The 26,652-nt window shown below is 42.7% G+C and overlaps 1 protein-coding gene across 1 annotated transcript in view; it reads left to right on the top strand.

The window, feature by feature from the left end:
* Positions 1-26,652, top strand: part of shroom2a (shroom family member 2a) — a 122,214-nt gene that overhangs the window by 15,434 nt on the left and 80,128 nt on the right. The window contains 1 exon segment of the mRNA XM_080734794.1: positions 19,796-19,944. Within this exon segment, the coding sequence (XP_080590920.1) occupies positions 19,796-19,944 (149 nt within the window).

Here is a 26,652-nt window from a genome sequence, read left to right on the forward strand (position 1 = left end):
TAGGAGCAGTCAGACCCAGCGCTGTAGAGAGCTGAAACCATGGGTTCATAATACTGTAGGAGCATTCAGACCCAGCACTGAAGAGAGCTGAAACCATGGGTTCATAATACTGTAGGAGCAGTCAGACCCAGCGCTGTAGAGAGCTGAAACCATGGGTTCATAATACTGTAGGAGCAGTCAGACCCAGCGCTGTAGAGAGCTGAAACCATGGGTTCATAATACTGTAGGAGCATTCAGACCCAGCGCTGTAGAGAGCTGAAACCATGGGTTCATAATACTGTAGGAGCAGTCAGACCCAGCGCTGAAGAGAGCTGAAACCATGGGTTCATAATACTGTAGGAGCAGTCAGACCCAGCGCTGAAGAGAGCTGAAACCATGGGTTCATAATACTGTAGGAGCAGTCAGACCCAGCGCTGTAGAGAGCTGAAACCATGGGTTCATAATACTGTAGGAGCAGTCAGACCCAGTGCTGTAGAGAGCTGAAACCATGGGTTCATAATACTGTAGGAGCAGTCAGACCCAGCGCTGAAGAGAGCTGAAACCATGGGTTCATAATACTGTAGGAGCAGACAGACCTAGCGCTGAAGAGAGCTGAAACCATGGGTTCATAATACTGTAGGAGCATTCAGACCCAGCACTGAAGAGAGCTGAAACCAACCATGAGCCCTGGGTTGTTATTTTCTCTCCTTCACGGCTCCTCTAGAAATAGCACACATTAAAGATAATAAAGAAATGGGGCCCACGGATTGCAGTCACCGGTAAGAGCATTGTTTAACAGGGAAATAATCTGGATCTAATTAAAATTCCCAGCATTCCACTCATAGCTCCACTTTTGCCAAAGGACTGTATGGACTTTGTTTAAGTTCTCTCTGTCAATAAAGTCAAATAATCCTGTTTTACACGACCCAGCTGGCCACGCACCTCCATGTGCATTCAGTGTTTCTCAACCTTTTCTCTGCTTGGGCACACTTTTCATGTCCCAAGAATCCATGGGCACACCAACATAATACAGGGGTGTAAATATCATCACTGTCGGGAAGAAACCTCGTATGTCCAAGTTTCACATTTGTATGTTTCTTCGCAAAGTAAAGCCCTGTTTCATTATACAAGGCTGTCGCACAACAGTAGTGAAAACAGCAGATCTACAAGCACACAACGCCTCGCGGAGCGAGGCGTTGTGTGTTTGTAGATCGGCTGTTTTCACTAGTTCAAATCATTTTTTAAAATGATAAATACAATACTGGCTTTCAAGCAGTTTCAAGGGGCACAGACTTGACCCTTCTCATGGGCACACCAAAGGTCCCCAGGCACAGTGGTTGAGAAACACTGATGTAGAGTACATGAGGTTTACTATGACCAGAGACTGTGTTGTGGTCATAGGCAGCACTGGACACTGGTAGCAAACCACATGCACTTGAGTATTTGAAATGTAGTGGAGTCATAAGCATCCACAATATACAAAGACGAATTTTGTCATTTTTACTCCACTACATTTCTAGGAAGGAATTCGGGACCCCTGTGACCAAAAACTGTCTACTATGACCAGAGACTGTTGTGGTCATACACTGGTAGCAAACTACATTTACTTGAGTACCTGTCCTTTACTTGAGTATTTGTACTTTTGGAAGCTTAACTCCACTACATTTCAGAGACACATTTTGTTCTTTTGACTCCACTGCATTTCTAGGATGAGATTCCCCATCATGACCCCAAACTGTCAAGTGACTGAAACTACTTGTAGATCGACTATTTTCACTGTTATTGAAAAGCTTTGATCAGCAGATAGAACTTGTGCAGGATAAACATCAAGTGCAGTTGGGAATGAGAGGAAATGAATGGTTATTCATCATGTTTTATCTGAAGTACAGATGACTGTACTGGGGTTGAGAAGGTTCTACTGGTCATAGGAACATTATCATATCAGAGACCGGGGAATGGACCTAGCTGGGCTGCCATCATTAAACCATTCAGAACGGGTACACATTATTGTGTTTTATTATTTTAAGCTTTAACTATTGAAAAATAGCAGATATACAAGCTCACAGCACGGCACCGAGTGCCACGCTGCAAGCTTGTAGGTCTGCTATTTTTTTTAAATTGTGAAAATTAGAATTTTGACCCGATTCTATAAGTGTCTTTTGAATCCTTCTAGGTTTTTTTTTTAAACCTATGTTTCTATGTCAGCGATCTGGCTAGCCATCGTCAAAGAAAAGGTCCTTTTCACTTAACTGGAGCTCAGTTAGTCTGTTCTTGAGAGACTACTATGTCAGTGGTTCTCAAACCTTTTCATGTGAAGGACCCCCAAAATGATATGTATGTGGCCACGGACCCCCATTTCAAAATATTTCGTTCCAGGGACCCCTCAGAAGCAAAATTTTAGTTACAAATGTTCGCTTAAAAAATACATACCGGTCTACTCAACGATTTGCACACTTTTTCCACACTTTTCAAAAATAGCAGATCTACAAGCTTGCAGCGCGGCACTCGGTGCCGCGGTGTGAGCTTGTATATCTGCTATTTTTCAAAAGCTAAAGTTACTAGGGCCCCTCCACCTTGGGCCCTAGTAACTCAGTCCCACTTTCCCCTCCCTTGTGACGCCCCTGCATAGGAACATTATCATGTCATATGTTTGACTGTAGAAGAGACCAGAGAATGAACCTCATTAAACATGTTCATACATGTTCACATAAACTGGTTTGGGAGAGACCGGTTTGTGGGATTGGACTATTTCACCTGGGTGGAAAGTAACTAAGTACATTTACTCACGTTAAGTACTCATTTTGAAGTACTTTTTACTTTACTTGATAGAGGATGTCCATTGTTCAATACTTAATACTTCTACTCCTCTACAAATCAGTAGCAATTATTCTCTTTTTTTTACTCCACTACATTTATTTGAAAACTTGAGATTTAGATTATTATTGCTAAACATATCATTCATAAACCACTTAATTTATACTATATCGAACGTAGCTGATCTACATCGCGAGATTCAAGACCCGTTGTGCGATTGTAGAATGCTTTTATTGTACTGTACATTTTGATACCAATACGTTTATACTTTTACTCCAGTAAACATTTAGAATTCAGGATTTTTACTGATAACAAACTGTGTTATTGCATACTTGTACTGTAGGTAAACCATGTGAGTAATTGTTCCTCCTTGCACAAGGTGCTGTGGAATGGTAGTGATTCATAAGGAACTAATAGGGGTGTGTGTGTGTGTGTGTGTGTGTGTGTGTGTGTGTGTGTGTGTGTGTGTGTGTGTGTGTGTGTGTGTGTGTGTGTGTGTGTGTGTGTGTGTGTGTGTGTGTGTGTGTGTGTGTGTGTGTGTGTGTGTGTGCGTGCGTGCGTGCTGTGAGGGGGCGGTGGGGCTAGAGATTTATATTCCTGCTGATTATGAAGTATGTGAAGTGAATGTTTAGCATTCTGGCTTCTCGCTGTGGAAGGAATGAATGCCAGCGCAGCAGACTGATGAGCTGCAGCAGCCTGGCAGGAGTGGAAAGCAACTAAAAAGACCTTTACCTAGAATTAGTCAATGCTTTAACCATTGAAAAATAGCAGATATACAAGCTCGCAGCGCGGCACCGAGTGCCGCGCTGCGAGCTTGTTGATCTGCTATTTTTGAAAAATCGTGAACATTTGTGCAAATTTTTTCAATATATATTTTTCAAAGCAAACTTTTGTAACTCAAATCTCTGCTTCTGGGGGGTCCCTGGAACAACATATTTTGCCAAATAAATGTAATTTTGGGGGTACTTGACATGAAAAGGTTTGAGAACCACTGATTCAAGAGGAAGGATTTAGAAGTCGGGTCAAAGATCGGGTCAAAGAAATTCGGCGCCGCGCTGTGAGCTTGTAGATCTGCTATTTTTCAATAGTTAAAGCATTGAAATAATGGTTAAAGTGGTTAAATCTAACGCGACTCGGGCACGTTCCAGGTCTTTGAAGGTAAAGTCTTTTTTTTTCAAGTTTACAAAAGAGACAAAACCGTAATGGAACACATTGAAATAAAATCAAAAGGACAAGACAAAAGATAAAGGAAACAACCCTAGTGCATGGAAATAAAAAATAAAAACATATTCTACTTACATTTTAATTTACTTTTTACTCTTCTGTTACACTACAGTCAAATATTCACAAATAATTACCGTATTTGAAAACTTTAGTTTCTCGTTGCTTAAATTGCATATTTTGTTTATTTTCACAAAACATTACATTAAAAACTCAAGCCCTATTTTACACCGTGGTCATTAGATAATGGCCAGATCTACAAGCTCACAATTTGTTGCTGTGTGACAGGTTGTGATCTTGTAGATCTGCTACTTTCTACTTTTACTTATAGCACAGTATTTCTACCTTGTGGTGTCGCTACTTTAACTTACATAACAAACGTTAAGTCGTCCTCCCGCCACGGCGAGGCCAGGCCAGTGGTTGTTGTGTTTGTGGAAGGCGGGTTGTGTTTGTGTTCCCCGGATGGAAGGATCTGTGAGTCATGATGATTAGGGCTGTTTTTCTATTGGTTTAGCGTAACTTATTGGGTATTTTGAAGAAATGTGTGTGTGTGTGTGTGTGTGTGTGTGTGTGTGTGTGTGTGTGTGTGTGTGTGCGTGTGCGTGCGTGGAGGGGGTTGTACAATGCATGCAGTTGTATAATAGTAATAATATAGTATAGTCCAGGGGTCTTCAACAGGGGGTCCGGGACCCCTAGGGGGTCCAGGGGGTCCTCCAAATCTTTGAGTTATAGAAACCTTTTTTTTCTCCTTTTTTATATTAACCATTTGAACCCTAACGTCCATATTCGGAGAACTTTAGCCCAAAATAGCAGATCTACAAGCTCACAACGCCTCGCAGCGTTGTTATTTTTGGCAAAGAGGTTTGGTGTAGAGGGGAAAAAGAGCAGACTAAGTACAGAGTGAAAGCTTATAAGTATTGACGGTTCAAGTGGTTAAATATCTGAAAACACAACTTGACATGAATCCAAAATACATCGGCTGTTTTCACTAGTTTAAATCGTTTTTAAAATGATAAATACAATACTGGCTTTCAAGCAGTTTCAAGGGGCACACTTGACCCTTCTCAGGCACAGTGGTTGAGAAACACTGGTTTACTTACACCTGAATGCTGGTCTGTAATCTTTACATTCCAGTGCTACCATTCCAGAACGGTAGCGCTGTGTCATAACGTACGTACTAACAGTCCAGGGCTCATGTTGACACAGTGAAACCAGGCAGTCATTGAACTGAACATGTTAAGTTTTACACTTCAATTAGCACTCTGTCACAAAGACAGTCACTCAACTCTGTGCTCTGTATCAACTGGTCTACGTAATGTTGAGCTATTCTGGGAAGATGATGGTTGGAGTGATGGTTGTTTAATTATGAAGTCTTTAAGACTTTTTTAGTAGTGGAGTAGAAGACCGTCTCAGCTTTTCAAATAGCAGCTTGAGTGTTAAAGTTGCTTACTCGTTTGATCATTGTTTCTGAATGGTTATGGTGGTTTGTTGTCTTTGTCAAATGACATTTTTGTGCAAGATCACAGATCTCTACATAGTGTGTGCATACACGTAGACAAGCAGCAGGAGTGTGGTTAGATGTAAAGGTGCTAAAGGTAGCTGCATGACAGCATGCTGTGATATGAGACCAAATCTTTCCTAGTAACAATACTAGAGACCAAATCTTTCCTAGTAACAATACTAGAGACCAAATCTTTCCTAGTAACAATACTAGAGACCAAATCTTTCCTAGTAACAATACTAGAGACCAAATCTTTCCTAGTAACAATACTAGAGACCAAATCTTTCCTAGTAACAATACTAGAGACCAAATCTTTCCTAGTAACAATACTAGAGACCAAATCTTTCCTAGTAACAATACTAGAGACCAAATCTTTCCTAGTAACAATACTAGAGACCAAATCTTTCCTAGTAACAATACTAGAGACCAAATCTTTCCTAGTAACAATACTAGAGACCAAATCTTTCCTAGTAACAATACTAGAGACCAAATCTTTCCTAGTAACAATACTAGAGAGACCAAATCTTTCCTAGTAACAATACTAGAGACCAAATCTTTCCTAGTAACAATACTAGAGACCAAATCTTTCCTAGTAACAATACTAGAGAGACCAAATCTTTCCTAGTAACAATACTAGAGACCAAATCTTTCCTAGTAACAATACTAGAGACCAAATCTTTCCTAGTAACAATACTAGAGACCAAATCTTTCCTAGTAACAATACTAGAGACCAAATCTTTCCTAGTAACAATACTAGAGACCAAATCTTTCCTAGTAACAATACTAGAGAGACCAAATCTTTCCTAGTAACAATACTAGAGACCAAATCTTTCCTAGTAACAATACTAGGAAAATAACCCTCCTCACGGATAGTCTTGATGTAGCCAAAAATCTCAACATCTACTTCACCTCCATGGCCAAAAATCTGGTCAATAAACTGCCCGCTCCATCTGGGCTGTTTGGTGTTAGGCACATCTTGAAATTCTACAGGAACCTTGGGGTATGCAAAGACAACTTTAAACTTACCACGGTGTCAACTGATGAAGTGTTTAAAAAACTGCGCACCCTACCTCAATTCAAGGCCGCTGGCCATGATAAAATTGCCCCCAAATTTCTCATAGACTCAGCTACCACCATTGCCCCAATCATTACCCATATTATTAATCTATCTATCAAGCAGGGTTATGTCCCCCAGGACTTCAAATTAGCCAAGGTAACCCCCCTGCACAAAAAAGGCAGTAAACTTGACCCTGGCAACTACAGGCCAATCTCAATCCTTAGTTCCATCTCTAAGGTAATGGAAAAAATTGTCTATGAACAGGTGGCTAGATATCTTGAAGAGAATAAACTGATCTACGAGTTCCAGTCTGGCTTCAGAGAGTCCCATTCCACAGATACATGCCTCATCTATTTGAATGATTACATCAAACGTGAAATTCACGATGGCAAATATTGTGGCATGGTCATGCTGGACCTCCAGAAGGCATTTGACACCGTCGATCATTCTATTCTGATCGAAAAACTCAAAGCTATTGGTCTTGATAGCACAGCAGTGAGATGGATGCACTCTTACTTGGTGGGGAGGGAACAGATGGTGGAAGTCAACGGAACCCTGTCCCCCCCCCTCCCAGTAAACTGTGGAGTACCTCAAGGGAGTATACTAGGACCACTGTTGTTCTTAATATACGTAAACGACATGTCATCTGCTTGTGACTGCAATCTGTTTCTGTTCGCGGATGACTCGGCTCTCCTAGTCTCAGGCAGAGACATTTTGCAGGTTGAAAAGGCCCTTAACTGCGAACTTAACAAGATCTGCACCTGGCTCAATGACAACAGACTCTCAATTCACCTAGGCAAAACTGAATGTATCCTCTTTGGATCTAGTCAGAAACTTAGCCTAGTTGAGAACTTCACAATTAAAGTAGGTGACACTGTGATAGAAAGAAAAAACCACATCTGCTACCTGGGTTGCATCCTGGAGGCTAACCTATCCAGTGAAAAAATGACCACCAAGGTAATCAATAAAGTCAATCAACGAATTCGCTTCTTGCAAAGAGTTGCCCCACTGATCAATATTAAATCCCGAAAGACACTAGGAGGTGCTCTTATTGGGCCCCTCATTGATTACGGAGTCCTTGTCTGGTATCGCGACGCCCCAGCTGCCTTAAAGCTAAAGCTCCAAACAGCCCAAAACAAACTAATTAGGGTTGTGCTTGGTCTCCCTCCTCTGACCCACCTTACCGAGCATCACCACGAAAGCGTGGGGTGGCTCAAAGTAGCTGACAGAGTACAGCATCTTGCAATGGGCCTGGTGTACAAGATACACTACACCTCCAAGATTCCCATGTACCTGACAAACTACTTCTTAAAGGTCAAGGATGTTCACGATCATAACACCAGAGGCAGCTCCACTAATCATCATCAGCGTAGATTTAACACTAAACAAGGCGCTAACTCGTTCTCCTGCTATACCATCAACATGTGGAACGCCCTTCCACAAGCCCTAAAGGAGAGCAAATCCCTAGCCTCCTTCAAAATTGGTATGAAAAGTCACCTTCAGACAGCAGCTACCCGTGACTTGTAAATAGACTAAGCCCCCATGCTCCCCCCCCCCCCTTTTTCTTTGTATTCTGCCTTTTGTATTTGATGTTATGCTTTTGAAACTGATATTATCCTAGATAAAGTACTATGTTCTATCCGTCTGTCTTTCAATGTTATATGAGATACTTAAAGTGTGGTTCCTGTGGAAATAAGCCTCGGCTTTCTAGGATCTCCTTTTAGTTGACCTTGTACCAGTGATTTGTACTGTCATGAAACTGTACTTTTTTCTATTGCAAACTTCTAATAAATTCTTCAATCAATCAATCAATCAAAGAGACCAAATCTTTCCTAGTAACAATACTAGAGAGACCAAATCTTTCCTAGTAACAATACTAGAGACCAAATCTTTCCTAGTAACAAAGGAAAAGTCCTTCTCATAGGGGAATGATATAAATGCAGAGAACAACCTATAGCAGCGGTGGGCAATTATTTTCTCCTTGGGGCCACATGAACAACAGAACATATTGTGGAGGGCTGGCCAAAAGGCAGTGCCTCCCTACAAGATGTGCTCCCCGCAAACTAAACACACAGCTTTACCTCCGACATCAGTAAATAAATACTTAGCAGTCAATTTTTTTTGAAAACCCGGCATTCAGCATCGACTTCTTTTCTTTTTCTTTTTTTTTGCCACTTTAGCCATTTTGATGGGTAAGGTAAGGCAGGTTGTCTTGACGTGTGACCAGTCTGACCACCTGCTTGTTATTGAGACAACAATCCAATGATCATCCAATGATCACACATGGCGTCCATATGTACGTGAATAAAAAAAAACGTAAAAATAGAAGAAATGCAGCTTTAGTCCATGCATGAGGTCAAATTTGAAAATGTGTTTATTTTGTAAATTGCCAGGCATTAACCCTACAAGGGGCGGTCAGAGTGAACCAAAGGGCTGCATACGGCCCCCGGGCCACACAATGCCCAGGTCTGACCTATCTTATATTTACAATTGGCTTAAGGCCGCAGCCCACTTTGGCACAGGGCACAGGACACAGGGCAGCCCACAGTCAACGGACACAGGACAGTCAACGGACTTTGAGACATGCCCACACTCGAGCATAGGCACAGGGCACAGGGCAGTCCACAGTCAACGGACTTCACAGAGAGAGACGCACACTTTGGGGGGGGGGGAATGCACAGAGAGAGACGCACACATCACCAATACGTTTTATTTCTTATTTTTTTCAAAACTTTTTTTAATCCTAATTTTTTTTTTCTCAATATTTTTTTTTTCTCAAAAATTTTTTTTTCTCAAAAAATCTTTTTTCTCAAAAAAATTTTTTTCTCAACATTTTTTTTTCTCAAACATTTTTTTTTCTCAAAAAAATTTTTCTCAAAAATTTTTTTTCTCAAATTTTTTTTTTCTCTTGTTTTTTTTTTTTTTTTCCTTTTTTTTTTTTTTTTTTTATAACTTTTTTTTTTTTTTTTTTAAACTAGATGTGAGCGGGCCGAAGGCCCGCAAACCTCTAGTAGGAATATATATGGTAGACACTAACAGACAGACAGACCCCATGAGGGGAGTGGGGTTGTCATGGCACTGCTGCAGTTATGAAACACAGGACAGACTAATATAATATAATATAATATAATATAATATAATATATCTCTCCCCCCATTTCCTGTCAGTCTACTGTCCTATCCAATAAAGGCATAAAAAGCCCCAAAAAACTAATCTTTAGATCCATTGTCTTATGTTGGACACATTGTTTCTAGTTTGACACCAATATTTCTCCCCCTTGGGCAAGCGGGCAGCCTCTATTAACTCTGTGGTCAAAAAGAATTGAGGCCTTGGGTTCAAATCCAGGTGAAAAAACAAAACAGTAAAGTTTCATCTTAGTGCAACATTGTGTTCCTGAGCCTGGCTGTCAGAGAGACAAGCAGCAGCTCTAGTCTCACATGAATAAATGCATCCTTGATCGTAAAACACACAAAAAGAAAAACAATTATCCTTGTTGTTCCGCGCAGCGCCTGAGGACACCGCAGGCTGTGCACGTCAGCACCGTGTCAGCTCAAAGACCACACACGCACGCACACACACACACACACACACACACACACACACACACACACACACACACACACACACACTAGGGATGGGACGATATGAAAATGTCATATCACGATTATTATGACAAAAGAAACGCGTTGCGACGCGTTGTGAGCTTGTAGATCGGCTATTTTTTGGCAAAGACATTTGACTATCAAGTATGTATATTATAACTACCTTTTACCAGTTATAGAGGGTTTAAGTGGTACCAGATATGCAGCTCGGCAAATAAAACGTCAGAGGTGAATTGACCCTAACCCCAGTGCATGACAGAGGACGATATCACGATATATTAAATCTCCACGATACGATTATCGTGAGTGTTTTTTATCACGATAAACAATAATATCACGTATCGTCCCATCCCTAACACACACACACACGCACACACACACACACACACACACACACACACACACACACACACACACACAGGACGTTTCTCAGCATAAAAAGACATTCCACACCCAGCCATCACCACCACATCCTTCCCCTCATGCCCCCCCCCCCCCCGCACTGGGATGCCATACTGGGGGGGGGGCTGCTTTCACTCTGTGGCCCAAAGTAAACTTATTGTACTTGAGTACAATTTTGAGGTATTTCTTTTTACTTCGGTAGTTCCTTTTTTGATACTTTATACATTAAACTTTCACATTTCAAGGTCTCTCCCCCTTAACTCTGACAGTGTACACATGGAACCAAATGAACCCGTTCAGGGTTCATTTGGTTCCATGTTGTACCCTGTCAGAGTTACAGACTTGTATGGGTCAATTTAGACCCCCCGAAAGGAACCCACAGAATCCCTGGAATCCACTTTGAGAACCACTGCTTTATTCTTCTTCTCCACTATTATTTATCGCAGAGGCAAATATTGTACTTTTGTCTCCACTGAATATGCATTTAGAAACCTTTACTTACAAGCTACATTGTAGATTTACAAAACATACCATACATTTAAACCATACAAGCACGTTCTTTTTTACTAGCTCACACAACCCATTGTGATGTTTTGAAAACCTTTCAAAAATGAGAGTCTGAGACATTCTGCATAATTCACTCTTAGCACCTCAAAGTATATTTTGAATACAATCCCTTTTATGCCCATATATGGAGATCCCTGTCTGTGTAGAACCAGCCACACGGATATGGGCTGTCTTGGCCATCTCTCTTGGCCATATATGGATTCTGTTAGTGTGGTATGTGGCCTCCATATATGGGCATTCCCATATGAAGTCCTGTTAGATATGGGCTTAATATTGTTGATATTAGGGAACTTCATATATGGGCATGAAATGGATTCTGTTAGCGTGGTTCCCCTGACATCACAGTGATGTCAGAGCATGATGTCAGAGTAATGATGTAAAAAAGTGTACACGTCCAGCACGCCCAGATGGAGTCAGTGCGTGCCGTTTTAGTGGGTTGGCTTAACAAAATTATCAAAGCGAAGCAGATAAAAGTGCCAAACCTTTTTTGAGGCTTCTTTAGGACTTCTTTAGGATGGATTTTAGCCTTGGGGTACCAAACTTTATTTTGAAGTTTACCCATAGAATTATCCATATCAAGTTGGGCTCCCATCGACTTTCTATACAGGAGGAAAATACCCAGAAAAAAGATCTGCTTTAAGTAGGGTGTGAGGGGTCTAACTAGAGGTTTGTCATGATTCTGAATCCATTGCAAGCATTTGTTTTGCACAAAAACAAATGCACCTTGGGCTAGAAATGGCCCCACAAAACGATGGTTTAGTGATGAGTCATCAGCTCATCACTTTTTGTGTGTTTTGTGGGGCCATTTCCTCCTGTATAGAAAGTCGATGGGAGCCCAACTTGATATGGATAATTCTATGAGTAAACTTCAAAATAAAGTTTGGTGCCCAAGGCTAAAATCCATCGTTAGGTCCTAAAGAAGCCTAAAAAAAAGTTTGACACTTGTATCCGCATCGTTTTGATAATGTCAAAAACCAGGGTTAAGCCAACACACTATTTCACATACTAAACTGTGACCTTCGGAAACCTGTTCAGGTTTCAAAAGACCTTGTGAAATGTGAGTCTGAGACATTCTGCATAATTCACTCTTGGCACCTCAAAGTATATTTTGATGCCAGTACCTTATTGTACTTTTTTTTTTGCTCCAGTAAAATGTTGAATCCATGGCTGTTTCCTCGTAACAGACGTTGTGGTGTTGCTGCATGTATGATTACTTCTCTCACCACCGTCTATTTTTAAAGGCTCCGCAGCGTCCAGGATGTCTTGTGCTGACAGATAGACAGACATGGAGGAGTGGAGGGGGAGATACTGGACAGATAGACAGACATGGAGGAGGGGTGGAGGGGGAGATACTGACGCAGCGCGTCCTTGACAGCACTGTGGTGACGAGGAGGGGGGTTTTTGGAAGAGAAAAGCAGCAGCAGGACCAGAGTTTTGTTGCCTTTTATGTCGACTGGCCGTCTGTGCTGCCTTCGTCACTGCTAGAGAGAGTTTAGTTTACAAGGGCAGGTCAGTGAAGGGAGGCTGTAAGTGATGTTTGTTTAAAAAGAAAGAAAAGAAAGATGTTTTGTTAAAAGGCTACTATTATTCTGAATCTGATTGCGACCGTCAGGTTGCAGTTACAATCAAAACCTCCACCGTCACATCACACTTTTCCCCTACTCATATCTCCGCCACCGTTGCCCCTATCCATGCCAAACTTTGCACACACAGTCATTGGCTGCCAAACCACAACCTCCACCCCTCATTTCTCACATGGCCCTCTTCTAGCACCACCATGAGGCAGATTCTTGCAAAACACATGTTTGCTCCTTCAGATTTTGGCCTAAAATCACGCAAAGCGGTACACAGTATCTCTAAAGTCATGTCATCAACATGGATCTGTCGCATTTCCCATATTCCCTCCTGATTGGCTACCATTGCCTTCTAAAGTTTGTGTATGCGACCTGACGGTCGCTTATCTCCCAATTAGGGAGTCTTACTGGTAGATATATATTCTGTAATCATTGTTACAGTGATTCTTCAGTAACAGGGTCTCCCTGTCTCTCTTTAATAAGCTCTTGTCATCACTTCTAATTTCACTTGTTCATCCAGTTCTCTCTCCTGATTGGATAAACGTGGTATCCCAACCTGAAAGTGTATTTCCAAGGAGCTGGAGGAAATACAGCGACCCGTGCTGGTGAACAAACATTGCATCCAAATAGAGCTCGTAACATCCCTTTAAAGCACATATGTCAAACTCAAGGCCCGGGGGCCAAATCAGGCCCATTAATGAATTATCTTTGGCCCGTGGGATGATATGTATTTACTATTAGAACTGGCCCTCTGGTATATTGTACGCACCACCACCACAAGGAAGCATATCGCCTGTGGTCAACTTTCAGTTACCCCTCTCCCCAAAAATGTTTAAACAAAAGTGAACTTTGAAAACAGGGGTTTTCAAGCCAGGTGGGAGCCTACACGTTCATGGATGTAAAAGGGCAGGTTCAATACGTGCAATCATTTCAATACGTTTTAAATACAATTTTAACTAGTCCGGCCCTCGACTTGTAAAATCTTTTCATTTTTGCCCACTGTGTATTTGAGTTTGACATCCCTGCTTTAAAGCCTGATTCATATAGTTCATGGTACGGTGGTACTAGGGCCCAAGGTGGAGGGGCTTGGAATTATCTTATACTTTAACTATTGAAAAATAGCAGATATACAAGCTCACAGCACGGCACCGAGTGCCGTGCTGGGAGCTTGTAGATCTGCTATTTTTTTTAGATTGCAAGTTTGTGTATATATCTTTCTAAAAGCAAACATTTGTAACTCAAATGTTGCTTCTGAGGGGTCCCTGGAACGAAATCTTTTGAGATGGGGGGTCCGTGGCCAAATACATATAATTTTGGGGGTCCTTCACATGAAAAGGTTTGATCACCACTGACATAGAAACCTAGGTTTTTTCAAAAAGAAATCATGATTTTTCAAAAATAGCAGAACTACTAGCTCGCAGCGCGGCACAGAAGATCTGCTATTTTTCAATAGTTAAAGCACAAGATGTGAGTGAATCCTTGTACCCCGGGCCCAGCATTCGGTGTGACACCCCTGCTGGGGAGAAAAAGACCCCATTACCATATCCAGAGCATCTGTGGAGCGCCGCCAGCCAGCCGTCATCATCATGAAGGTCACTGATACCTCCGTAGCACAGCAGTGTTTCGTTGTGAGCTTGTATGTCTGTTGGTTTTGACACGCGACACCGCCATAAAACTAAGAACAGCTTTAGGCCTAATAGTTGTCAATCTGCCTCCTCCAAATCCTCTCTTTATTAGAGGATAATAATGAAAAGGGGGGCTTTGATGGGATGGCTGCTATCTGGAGTGGTGGGCTTGTGTTCTGTTCAGGAGGCAGAGGGATATAAAAGCCTGTAAAATGTACACATACCACTGGAGTTGAGTCATGCAAAACTGTGTGTGTGTGTGTGTGTGTGTGTGTGTCTCTCTCTCTCTCTCTCTCTCTCTCTCCCTGGCAGGTTGAAGTGAGTGCAGGGTTCATAATCAGCTTCAGAACTTGGGCTGTGTTGCGCTGAGTTGCCAACAACCCTTGTGTGTGCGGCTGTACGTGTGTGTACGCGCTCGCGCGCGTGTGTGTGCTTTTGCATTTCACATGAGGAGCGCACGCTGTTCCACCTGTTTGACTTTTTATGGTTGTGCCAATGGGGCGGGGCGGGGGGGTTGGCGAAAGGGCCTTTCTGTGTGGATTCTGCATGTTCTCCTTGTGTCTCCTAGGGTAGATACCCTCACAAAAACATGCAGTAATCCTGGTCTCTATACTGCCTCCCCCTGGCCAGCCGGGGCGCCTGATGGAGGGGAAAGGAACGTGGCTGGAATAACGTGTTCCTTCCACGCGCTACGTCCAAACCAGGGAAACTCCACCCTGTTAGGTGATAAGAAGCAACGTGGACTCCTCGTGCATAGAAGGAAGCATGAGGTCAGTTCGGGGCTCTCCCCAGGTTGGCAGAGGGAGTGTAGCGCCCAGGATTGCATTAGATAATTGGCACTGGGTGAAAACTTTTCTTTTTTTTACAAACATTGTGGTATAAAATGTAGAAAACAAAACCACTGGTGTGGAATGTGGTGACTTGGGGCACTGATGTGGCCTAACACACATCAAACTATCTCTGCTTGGGGTCCGGAGCGACCAGAAATGTCCGGAAGCACAGCTTCACATGCAAACACATCACAATGCAGTGTGGTTTTATTATTCTAGGTTGTGTCACTGCTGGTCTTCCTGACTAACAGCTCTTTGAAGCATTGTTCCACCCTGCTGCTGTTAATTAAAGTAAACACAGAGCCATCCTTTTTCCTGTCACTGTGCGTGCGTGCGTGCACATGTGTATGTGTGGGTGTGTGTGCGTGCGGGGTACAGTGCATGAGACCCAGCTGCCATCCGGCCTGTACAGTACAGTATATACAGTATATCTATAGCTACAGTAACATTACAGCCCTCCTGTGAATACAGTACTGCATTGCTTTGGATGTCTTGAGGAAATGGTTGTCATTCCAATCCATTCAGAGTTGAATGGGAAGCAATGAGCCTCATGGAATAATATGCCCATACTGTACCTGTACATACTAATAATAGAGATAATATGCACATACACACCAATACTTACTAGGGCATTCACGAATAGTGATTTTTAGTATTCGAATTATTCGACCTCAAAGTATTCGAATAGTCGAATATTCGACAGGACTGGCCAAACTGTCAAATATGAAGTAAGCAAGAAGCGAACAGTTGCGAGGCGTTGTGAACATGTAGATCTGCTATTTTCACAATATTTATCTGCGGAACCGAGTCACATTAAATGTAATACCTACAATTCCAAGTGCTTGTCAGGGTGGGGGTCCCCAGTTCAATTATGTTTATTTTGGGGGTCACGGCCTAAAAAGGTTTGAGAACCCCTGGTATAGAGCATTAACAAATTCATCCACCAGGGGTATTGACAACTCATTCTTATGACTCCAATCTAGCCATGCTTTATAAACTATATATTTTTAAAGAGAAAACAATAAAACAATAAAAATAAGCGAATATTCGACTTTGGTGAACAACGTTGAATAGTGACTTTGATATTATTTAGAATATTCGAATATTTCAATATTTGGTGAATGCCCTAATAATACTTACTGATATAAGGCTGGGCAATATAACGAAAAATGATGGATATGGAGGTATCAACATGCATGGTACATATCGACGAAGACGGCTTGAAAAGAGGTATTGGTGTATGTGTCAAATTAATTAACAGACACACTATGCATGCACGTAGCACATGCACAAAGCAGTCCATCTGTAACCAGGTGTGGTTTCATATTTCAATAAAAAAATTGTTGGAAGATGGAAATAATGCATTTGATTTCTTTATTCTATGTGTACTGTGCAATGTGCATGCATGGATATGCTATTAATTATCTGGGTTAGGCAGGCAGTGGACCTAAAGCAGAAACACATTAAAAACTGCTACACCATCAACATGTGGAACGCCCTTCCACAAGCCCTAAAGGAGAGCAAATCCCTAGCCTCCTTCAAAATTGGTATGAAAAGTCACCTTCAGACAGCTGCTACCCGTGACTTGTAAATAGACTAAGCCCCCATGCTCCCCCCCCCCCCCCCTTTTTTTTCTCTTTTTCTGCCTTTGTATCTGATGTTATGCTTTTGAAACTGATATTATCCTAGATAAAGTCTGTCTTTCAATGTTATATGAGATACTTAAAGTGTGGTTCCTGTGGAAATAAGCCTCTGCTTTCTAGGATCTCCTTTTAGTTGACCTTGTACCAGATTTGTACTGTCATGAAACTGTACTTTTTTCTATTGCAAACTTCTAATAAATTCTTCAATCAATCAATCAAACGATATAATGCAATTGTTTTACTAATACCATGTCCATGAGTAATATCGATATGGAGGTATTCAACAACGTTATGGAAGGTTTTCCTAACATCGCCCAGCCTTACTGATAATACAGTAAAGCCACCATATTGCTATCGTTGTTGCTGTCGTACAGAAACCTTCTATCTGGTGGTGCAGTCAGTAGTGCTGTCGCCTCACAGCTAGAAGGTCCCTGGTTCGATTCCTGCCAGGGACGCTGTGGGCACAGGGGGCGCACTCTCTCCTCCGCATCATCAGCACCCATACCCTAGGTGGGGTTGGCAAAAGGCCCCTGTGTCCCCTAGCCCAGTGTTTTTCAACCACTGTGCCTGGGGACCTTTGGTGTGCCCCTGAGAAGGGCCAAGTGTGCCCCTTGAGACTGCTTGAAAGACAGTATTCTTAAAATCATTTTTAAACTAGTGAAAAGGTGTTGTGTGCTTGTAGATCTGCTGTTTTCACTACTGTTGTGCGACAGCCTTGTATGATGAAGCACGGCTTCACTTTGCGAAGAAATTTACACATTTGAAACTTGGAAATACAAGGTTTCTTCCCGACAGTGACGATATTTACACCCCCGTATTATGTTGGTGTGACCATGGATTCTTGGGACATGAAAAGTGTGCCCATGCAGAAAAAAGGTTGAGAAACACTGACCTGGCCTAGTGCAGGAACCCTCACAAAAAACATGCAGTAATCCTAGTCTCTATACTGCCTTCCCCTGGCTTCTGATGGAGGGGAAAGGAACTGGTTGGAATAACGTGTTCCTTCCGCATGCTACGTCCAACCAGGGGAAACTCCCCTCTGTCAGCTTGAAAAGATGCGGCTTGGACTCCTCATGCATAGAAGGAAGCATGCGCTCAGTTTGTTGCTCTCCCCAGGTTGGCAGAGGGAATAAAAAAATAATATGCTAAAAGGATAACACAAAAATCCCTGAGGGCTTGCTTCCATTGTGGCCGTGTCGTGTGTATTCTATTCACCAAGACATCATGTTCCATTAAAGGTTAATTTAAGGTCAAAGGTTATGCTAAAAGGATAACCCCAGGGGTCTTGTTTCCATTGTGCTCCGTCCTTATAGGGAGGATTGCATAACTCTGTGTATCAAAATAAGAGCCTGTTTTCCCAGCCCATCCAGAAGGTTATATTTAGGCCTCCACTGACTGCTTATGGAAAATAAAGAGTTCTGAAGAAACTTCTCTGAACTGTCTGAAAGTACTTAAATACAGCTACAACAAGTTATTATTTCTTGGCTTTTTGTGAGACGCTCCAATACTGTAAAGCATTGTTTCTCAACCACTGTGCCTGGGGACCTTTGGTGTGCCCCTGAGAAGGGTCAAGTGTGCCCCTTGAAACTGCTTGAAAGCCACTATTGTATTTATCATTTTAAAAATGATTTAAACTAGTGAAAACAGCCGATCTACAAGCGCACAACGCCTCGTGGTGCGAGGCGTTGTGTGCTTGTAGATCTGCTGTTTTCACTACTGTTGTGCGACTGACAGCCTTTTATGATGAAGCAGGGCTTTACTTTGCGAAGAAACGTACAAATTTGAAACTGGGAGATACAAGGTTTCTTCCCGACAGTGATGATATTTACACCCCCGTATTATGTTGGTGTGACCATGGATTCTTGGGACGTGAAAAGTGTGCCCAAAGGTTGAGAAACACTGCTGTAAAGACAGTCCTTAATACAACTATAATAAGCTGTCTTCATGTGAGACACTCCAATAGAATGATTCCTAAGCTGTGAGTCGTGGACAGCTAATGATTGGCAAAGCAGTCTTCAGATCAGAGGAGGGGGAAAGACAGTTTGGGTGCCAGAAGGGAGAAGAGTTTTCAGCTTTAAAAAGCGCTCCGTTCCGCCAGAGAAGGTGCTTTGATCAGTGGCTTGTAAGAGCAGCCGTTACGTACGTGGTCATTCTGGTCATCTCTCATAGTGTTGGTGTTAACAGATGGTGCCTATGTTTTTGAGTGGTGCCCACAGCTCCAACATTCGACTCAGTGTGTATTGTCCATATGTATGTATGTACTAGGGCATTAACGAAAAAGGGTTAGGGTCGACTCAGTCAACTTCATTTCACAAGTCGACTCCCACCAGAGAAAGTCGAAAGTCGGAAAAAAAAAGTTGTTCTATTGTGAAAATAGCAGATCTACATGCTCACAACGTTGTGAGCATGTAGATCTGCTATTTTCACAATTTCTGCCACAATTTGGACAATGTCATCTTAGAGGTATTAAAAAGTCCTTAAATTGGAACTTTATAAATGTGCAGATACCCTCTATACACTTAAACTTTATGTTGGTTTGTTTACAGTTGAGTGAGAAAACAATGTTTCACATTAAGTTAATCATCTGGGGACCCCCCGAAATAATTGGGGGGTCGTGTGTGATGTGATGACGTCATCAAATGATAAAGTCGACTTCAACTCAACTTTTTACTGAGACGAGTCGACTTGCAAAAACCACAAGTCGTTAATGCCCTAGTATGTACTGTATGTATACGGCCTGAGCAGCTGCAATACCACTGGGTGACCTACTGTACCTTCAAGTAGCGCTGTTGAGCAGGCTAAGGCACTGCTCACTCACACTGGGTGTGATTTCTTTCTTCTTTTCTTCAAAGGAATGTAGTAGGTGTCCATAAAAGTGTTCCATTTGGTCTTTGGCGTGCATTGCAGTTTATCAAACAACGTGAAAGGTTCGTTTAGCTGAGCTTTACATGTAGTGTTTGTTGTGTTGTTGTTGCACCAGGTGGAGGAGAACAGCAGGGCGGCGGCGGTGAGCCTCCAGGCAGGAGACGAGCTGGTGAACATCAACGAGATCCCTCTGACTGGATCCAGACAGGAAGCCATCTGCCTGGTGAAGGGATCCCACAAGACCCTGGCCCTGGTGGTCAAACGGTACGGAAACTATACCTCTGATCACTGTTCTCTCTCCTGTCCTCTCCTCCTAAACCTGATCACTGTCCTCTCCTCCTAAACCTGATCACTGTTCTCTCTCCTGTCCTCTCCTCCTAAACCTCCTGATCACTGTTCTCTCTCCTGTCCTCTCCTCCTCCTAAACCTCCTGATCACTGTCCCCTCTCCTGTCCTCTCCTCCTAAACCTCCTGATCACTGTTCTCTCTCCTGTCCTCTCCTCCTAAACCTCCTGATCACTGTTCTCTCTCCTGTCCTCTCCTCCTAAACCTCCTGATCACTGTTCTCTCTCCTGTCCTCTCCTCCTCCTAAACCTCCTGATCACTGTTCTCTCTCCTGTCCTCTCCTCCTCCTAAACCTCCTGATCACTGTCCCCTCTCCTCCTAAACCTGATCACTGTCCCCTCTCCTCTCCTGTCCTCTCCTCCTAAACCTCCTGATCACTGTTCTCTCTCCTGTCCTCTCCTCCTCCTAAACCTCCTGATCACTGTTCTCTCTCCTGTCCTCTCCTCCTCCTAAACCTCCTGATCACTGTCCCCTCTCCTTTCCTGTCCTCTCCTCCTCCTAAACCTGATCACTGTTCTCTCTCCTGTCCTCTCCTCCTAAACCTCCTGATCACTGTTCTCTCTCCTGTCCTCTCCTCCTAAACCTCCTGATCACTGTCCCCTCTCCTTTCCGCGACCGCGGTTTTCCCGGTGTACCTGAGCGCACCACTGACTATTGCCGATGATGGAGAGGTTATATAGCTTCATGTATTGAGAGGCACTCTTGCCGATTTCGTAAGAGACTCCAATTGCAAGATATTTAAAAGTTATTTGGGGCCATGATGATAACTTTCTTCCCATTATTAGCCTAAGAATTTATATTGTCTGTGTTATTGTTTATAACCACAATTATTCACGTGTGGCAAGATCGCGGTTCTAGATTTACTTGTAGGCTAGTGTAGGCCTAGAAGCCTTTTCAGAAGTTAATTTAATGTTTTCCATTTAATGATTTACTTTATCCTCATCTAATCTTGCGCTAATGCACGCAACTGTTTTCGCCAGGTTTTAAGGTCTTATTTTAGTTGTTTCTCATAAGCTCGCGACCCTCCTTGCCCATCGGCCCCCACCGTTGCGCTCAGGTTCACCGGGAAAACTGCGGTCGCCTCCTTTCCTCTCCTCCTAAACCTCCTGATCACTCCCTCTCACACACCTGTCCTCTCTACAGGTCTCTACAGGTTTCCCTTTATTTATCCTGGCAGACTGTAGAGCCAGGCTGATACAACCACCATTTTTGGAGCTGTGTGAAGCACAGGCTCCCTATACGTGGCCGTGTGGGTCTGTCTGTCTGTGTGTCTGTGTGTGTGTCTGTATGTAGCCTGAACTTCCTAAACTTCGGCACGCTACTAGTCCCACAGTTTTGCCACCACACACTCGCGCCATATGTCAAATCGACCGGCTTACTCGGGAATAGTCGGCTAGTAACTTGCTAAGAGAAAGGTTCAATAGTTTAATTGATATTAATTTATTAGTGAATTAATTTTCCCCATTGACTTATAATGGGAATGGCAAAAACTCACATTCAATTATTTTTTTTCTCGCAAACCATAGGGGCTACAGTTTCAAACCTCGGAGAGGAGATTCATAATGATTTTAAGAATGAATCGAAAAATAATTACATCACTCGGCCTCATGGTGGCGCTATAACGGCCCACTTTCCTTTTTCCCTGGATTCCTTGGGTCAAGACGCATCTCCCCATATAGGCCACGCCCATTTGCGCCAGGATAGATTTTCCGCCATCTTGAATTTTCTCCAAAACACACTTTTTGCTCCTTTTCCTACATATTTTCTTCAAATTGCACAAAAAACGGTACACATGATCTATGAACCCATGCAATGAACATACTCAAGGGATATTGCGATAGTCCATTCCGTTCGTTCGTAACGGGCTTCCAAAGTTAGCGGGAGGGGCCCGTTTTGCAAACAATAGCCATAAATCACAAACAAAACGTCGAGTCAACACTGAATTTCAACCACAGGTCGGGGGTGGCATACTCAACGAATCCCCAAAAGCATTTCCACTTGGCCACATGGTGGCGCTATAACGGACCACTTGCCTCGCAACTCTGGAACCGTAGGTCGGAAAATTACAAATATTTTTTCCTTGGGTCTAGACGCATCTCCCCAAATAGGCCCCGCCCATTTGCATCTACACACACACACACACACACACACACACACACACACACACACACACACACACACAGCTCCACTTCACACGGGTGTGATTTTTACACTTCTTTTGAGCGGTGCAAACCACTCCTACGTCTGGCTTCTTTGTTGTGTAGGTCTGTAGGTATGGATGAGTGTCTCGTTTACAGAGATATGGGTCAAACTGGTGTTGATAGCGCTGCGCAGAAACTATGAGGAACTCCATGTATGGAGATAACTAACGTCACAGACGGAACAGCCCATACAAGGAGATATGCACGTGTGTGGTGTTTGATACCATGACATCGGTACATGGGGAATTATGCAGCCAGTCTGTGCTGATTTGAACCACTTTCAACCTTTTTTAAATTATTTCAAAAGAAAGAAGGAAAACAAAGAAAAGACTCAAAGAAATTACATAAATAGCAGATGTACAAGCTCACAACACATCGCGTTGTGACGTGTTGTGAGCTTGTGGATCTGCTATTTTCACTAGTTTGGGTCCCGGAGAGAGACATAGCGTTTCTCCTTCTGGAGCTGAAAACCTTTGGGACCCTCGCCCAAAATAAGGCATGGATGGGAGCATGGGACCCACACACCTGGCACGGGCTGTGGCTCTAATGAACTGGACCTCCCAGACATTCATTTGACCTTAGTCTGCAGCGTGTCGTACAACCACACATCCAGCCACAAACACCTTACAGGCACAAACATGCTTTGCATCTTCTCTCACGTGCCCCCCTCCTCCCCCCTCCTCCTCCTCCTCTCCTCCGATCCCCTCGGCCTTTAACGCGTCACCATGGATACGTGTGTAAACAATCCATGGGAGAGTCTCTGGAGTCTAGACTGAACTGTGTCTGTAGATTTAATGTTTTCAGGAAATAGAAAAACGATTAGGCTACCCGTGTTCCAACTTCCAACTGATCCATTGTAGTTAAATCTAGTCATACTGATTATCTCATTATCTTGTCATTTTCTCCTTAATACTTTTAATTTGTTCAATAATGATTTAAACCCACAGACACACTTAAGCACTTTCACTTTTTTAAATCTTTCAGAAACAGCGAAAATAGCCGTCCTACAAGCTCACAACGCCAGCTTGTAGAATCGTCTACTTTCACCGCTTTTGTGTGACTTTATTGTATGAGGAATTAGGCTGTTCTTTTATCAAAATATATACAAACGTCCAAATATGGACGGAGACACAAGGTTTCTGGCTGACAGTGTCAGATTCCTCAGTGTTAACTGAACTCTGCAGAGAGTCAGAGTGAACCCTGAGCAGCACACATAGACATCAAAGGGGGCTTGATCCCCTGCCCTTTTATCCATCTGTAAAAAGTGCCCTCTCCAGACCATGAACGCAGTTTTCACTATGGTGAAAGAAATGGAAATGCCCCTCTTTCCATGCCATACCTGAAGGCAGCATTCAAGAGAATTGCCTTGTCCAAACTCTCCTGAACTTGAATGCAGCATCTTATGTTGAAAGAATTGCCCTCTCTGTGTAGAAATCCATGCCGTTACTCCGCATCTCCAGTACTGACTTGATTTATGCTTAGTTCAGTGTGGTATCAAGCCCCGAAAATAGCTGACATAGCTGAGGTCTGCTATTTGTCGATATATTTTCATCAAAAATCCCGTTTAGAGATTTCAGCCCCTGCCTCTCTAACATTCTCTGTACCTCCCTGGTGAGGGGGCCAGACGGTCCTGTTCTGCCACATGAGTCACTGTGTCATCCTGCTAGTAGCGCTTCAAGGTCGCTGACACAACTCCCTACATGTCTGTCAGGATTAACCCTTTAGGCCTGGAACGCTTTATTACTTTATTTAACTAGGAATTTAACTAGTAACAGACAGAGTATTGTGGTATTGCTACTTTCATCTTCAGTAGTGCCTCCACCACTACTCTGCCAGTCTAGGAGGGAAGGCCAGCCTAAAGGAAGGATCACTGAATGCAAATGCAGTGATTTGGCAGTGACTGCTCTGTCCCTCTATGCACTCTGTCCTTTTAGTCCATTTAACTGTACTTCTTCCCTATGCACTCTGTCCTTTACCATAAGACCATTTAACTACTGCTCTGTCCTCTATGCACTCTGTCCTTTACCATAAGACCATTTAACTACTGCTCTGTCCTCTATGCACTCTGTCCTTTACCATAAGACCATTTAACTACTGCTCTGTCCTCTATGCACTCTGTCCTTTACCATAAGACCATTTAACTACTGCTCTGTCCTCTATGCACTCTGTCCTTTACCATAAGACCATTTAACTACTGCTCTGTCCTCTATGCACTCTGTCCTTTACCATAAGACCATTTAACTACTGCTCTGTCCTCTATGCACTCTGTCCTTTACCATAAGACCATTTAACTACTGCTCTGTCCCTCTATGCACTCTGTCCTTTTAGTCCATTTAACTGCTCTGTCCCTCTATGCACTCTGTCCTTTACCATGAGACCATTTAACTGTACTGCTCTGTCCCTCTATGCACTCTGTCCTTTACCATAAGACCATTTAACTGTACTGCTCTGTCCCTCTATGCACTCTGTCCTTTACCATAAGACCATTTAACTACTGCTCTGTCCTCTATGCACTCTGTTCTTTACCATAAGACCATTTAACTACTGCTCTGTCCTCTATGCACTCTGTCCTTTACCATAAGACCATTTAACTACTGCTCTGTCCTCTATGCACTCTGTCCTTTACCATAAGACCATTTAACTACTGCTCTGTCCTCTATGCACTCTGTTCTTTACCATAAGACCATTTAACTACTGCTCTGTCCTCTATGCACTCTGTCCTTTACCATAAGACCATTTAACTACTGCTCTGTCCTCTGTGCACTCTGTCCTTTACCATAAGACCATTTAACTGTACCTCACGTCACTCTCTGTTTCACCCTCCGCCGAACACAGACATTCCCCTGACGCAGTCTCACAGATTACACTTCTTAGTTGCCAACGTGGTGGGAAGATGAAAGAACGCTAGAATGGGTCAAACTAGCAATGAGTTCAGAAACATCTTCCATTAAACCCTAATGGTCATTGATATGTGTGTATAAAAGCAAAGGTCATAGCCTCCATCTGTATGAGAACATTGATTGATTGATTGATTGATTGATTGAAGACTATTAGAAGTTTGCATAGGAAAAGGCACAGTTTCATGACAGTTCACTGGTACAAGGTCAACTAAAAGGATAAACACCTCAAGAAAGGCTTGTTTTATAAATTGGGTCCTTTTAGGTTAACATAAGTAAAACATAGGTATTCCTCCCTTTTTTTACATAAAGTAGGAATACCAAAATGTAGTTTTGTTAATAAAATATGTTAATTTGTTCCTACATTATCTAGAATGACACTCAATGATTTTGGAGATCAGCTATTGTCCAATAGCTGAATCATAAAATAGAGCATAAGTAATTCATTACTGTAAATAAATAATAATCTAAATCTGCAACCTAGCTGGTAACTGAAGTTTTGAGATAATTGTGGCGGATTAAAAAGTAAAATATTTGCCTCTGAGCTGTTGTGTAGTAGGAGTATAAAATATTGAAAATCTGAAATGCTCTTTTATTTACTTTTTTTATTTACTATATCTACTGCATAGTACTGTGTTCTATCCATCTGTCATTCAATGTTATATGAGATACTTCAATGGTTTCCTATGGAAATAAGCGTAGTCTTTTCTAGGATCTCCTTTTAGTTGACCTTGTACCAGTGAACTGTACCGTCATGAAACTGTACCTTTTCCTATGCAAACTTCTAATAAAGTCTTCAATCAATCAATCAATCAATCAATCTAATAAAGTTAAAGTAAGGTACTTGAGTAAACGTGCTTGGTTACTCTGCCCCCCCGCTGGTCTCATAGACATTCCAGAGTGGTCTTACTTACGTTGCATATTTGTCTGCTGCGCTCAGCGACTGCTGAATCACTGAGCTGAAGGTCTCTGTACAATCTGTACATTGTATGTGAAACATAGGTGTCATTGTGTGAGGCCTGCTGTCTGCATGGCCTGACCTGCTGCTCCGCTCTGCTCTGCTCTGCCCCGGACCGCTGTGTGTTGTAGCCTTAAACAAATACTGCTGTCTGTACAAGGAAGCACACACACACACACACACACACACACACACACACACACACACACACACACACACACACACACACACGCTCATCTGCACACAAAGACCTGACTGTGTGTGTGTGTGTGTGTGTGTGTGTGTGTGTGTGTGTGTGTGTGTGTGTGTGTGTGTGTGTGTGTGTGTGTGTGTGTGTGTGTGTGTGTGTGTGTGTGTGTGTGTGTGTGTGTGTGTGTGTGCCTTAGTTATCAAAATAGACTTTCCCTTTTAAGGGGCTTTTGAAGGGTACTGATACTAGTGTGCATTATTGTCTTGGACCATCTCTGTTCCTATTTAACTCTTATCCTCCTTTAAGCACCATAGTACAGTAGTTCAGGGGGATTGTCCAGATGGTCACTGATCATTGCCAGACCCATGAAATGGGTAGGCC

The sequence above is a fragment of the Nannobrachium achirus genome, assembly GCF_963921795.1.
Source record: "Nannobrachium achirus genome assembly, chromosome: 1".
Classification (NCBI taxonomy): Eukaryota; Metazoa; Chordata; class Actinopteri; order Myctophiformes; family Myctophidae; genus Nannobrachium; species Nannobrachium achirus.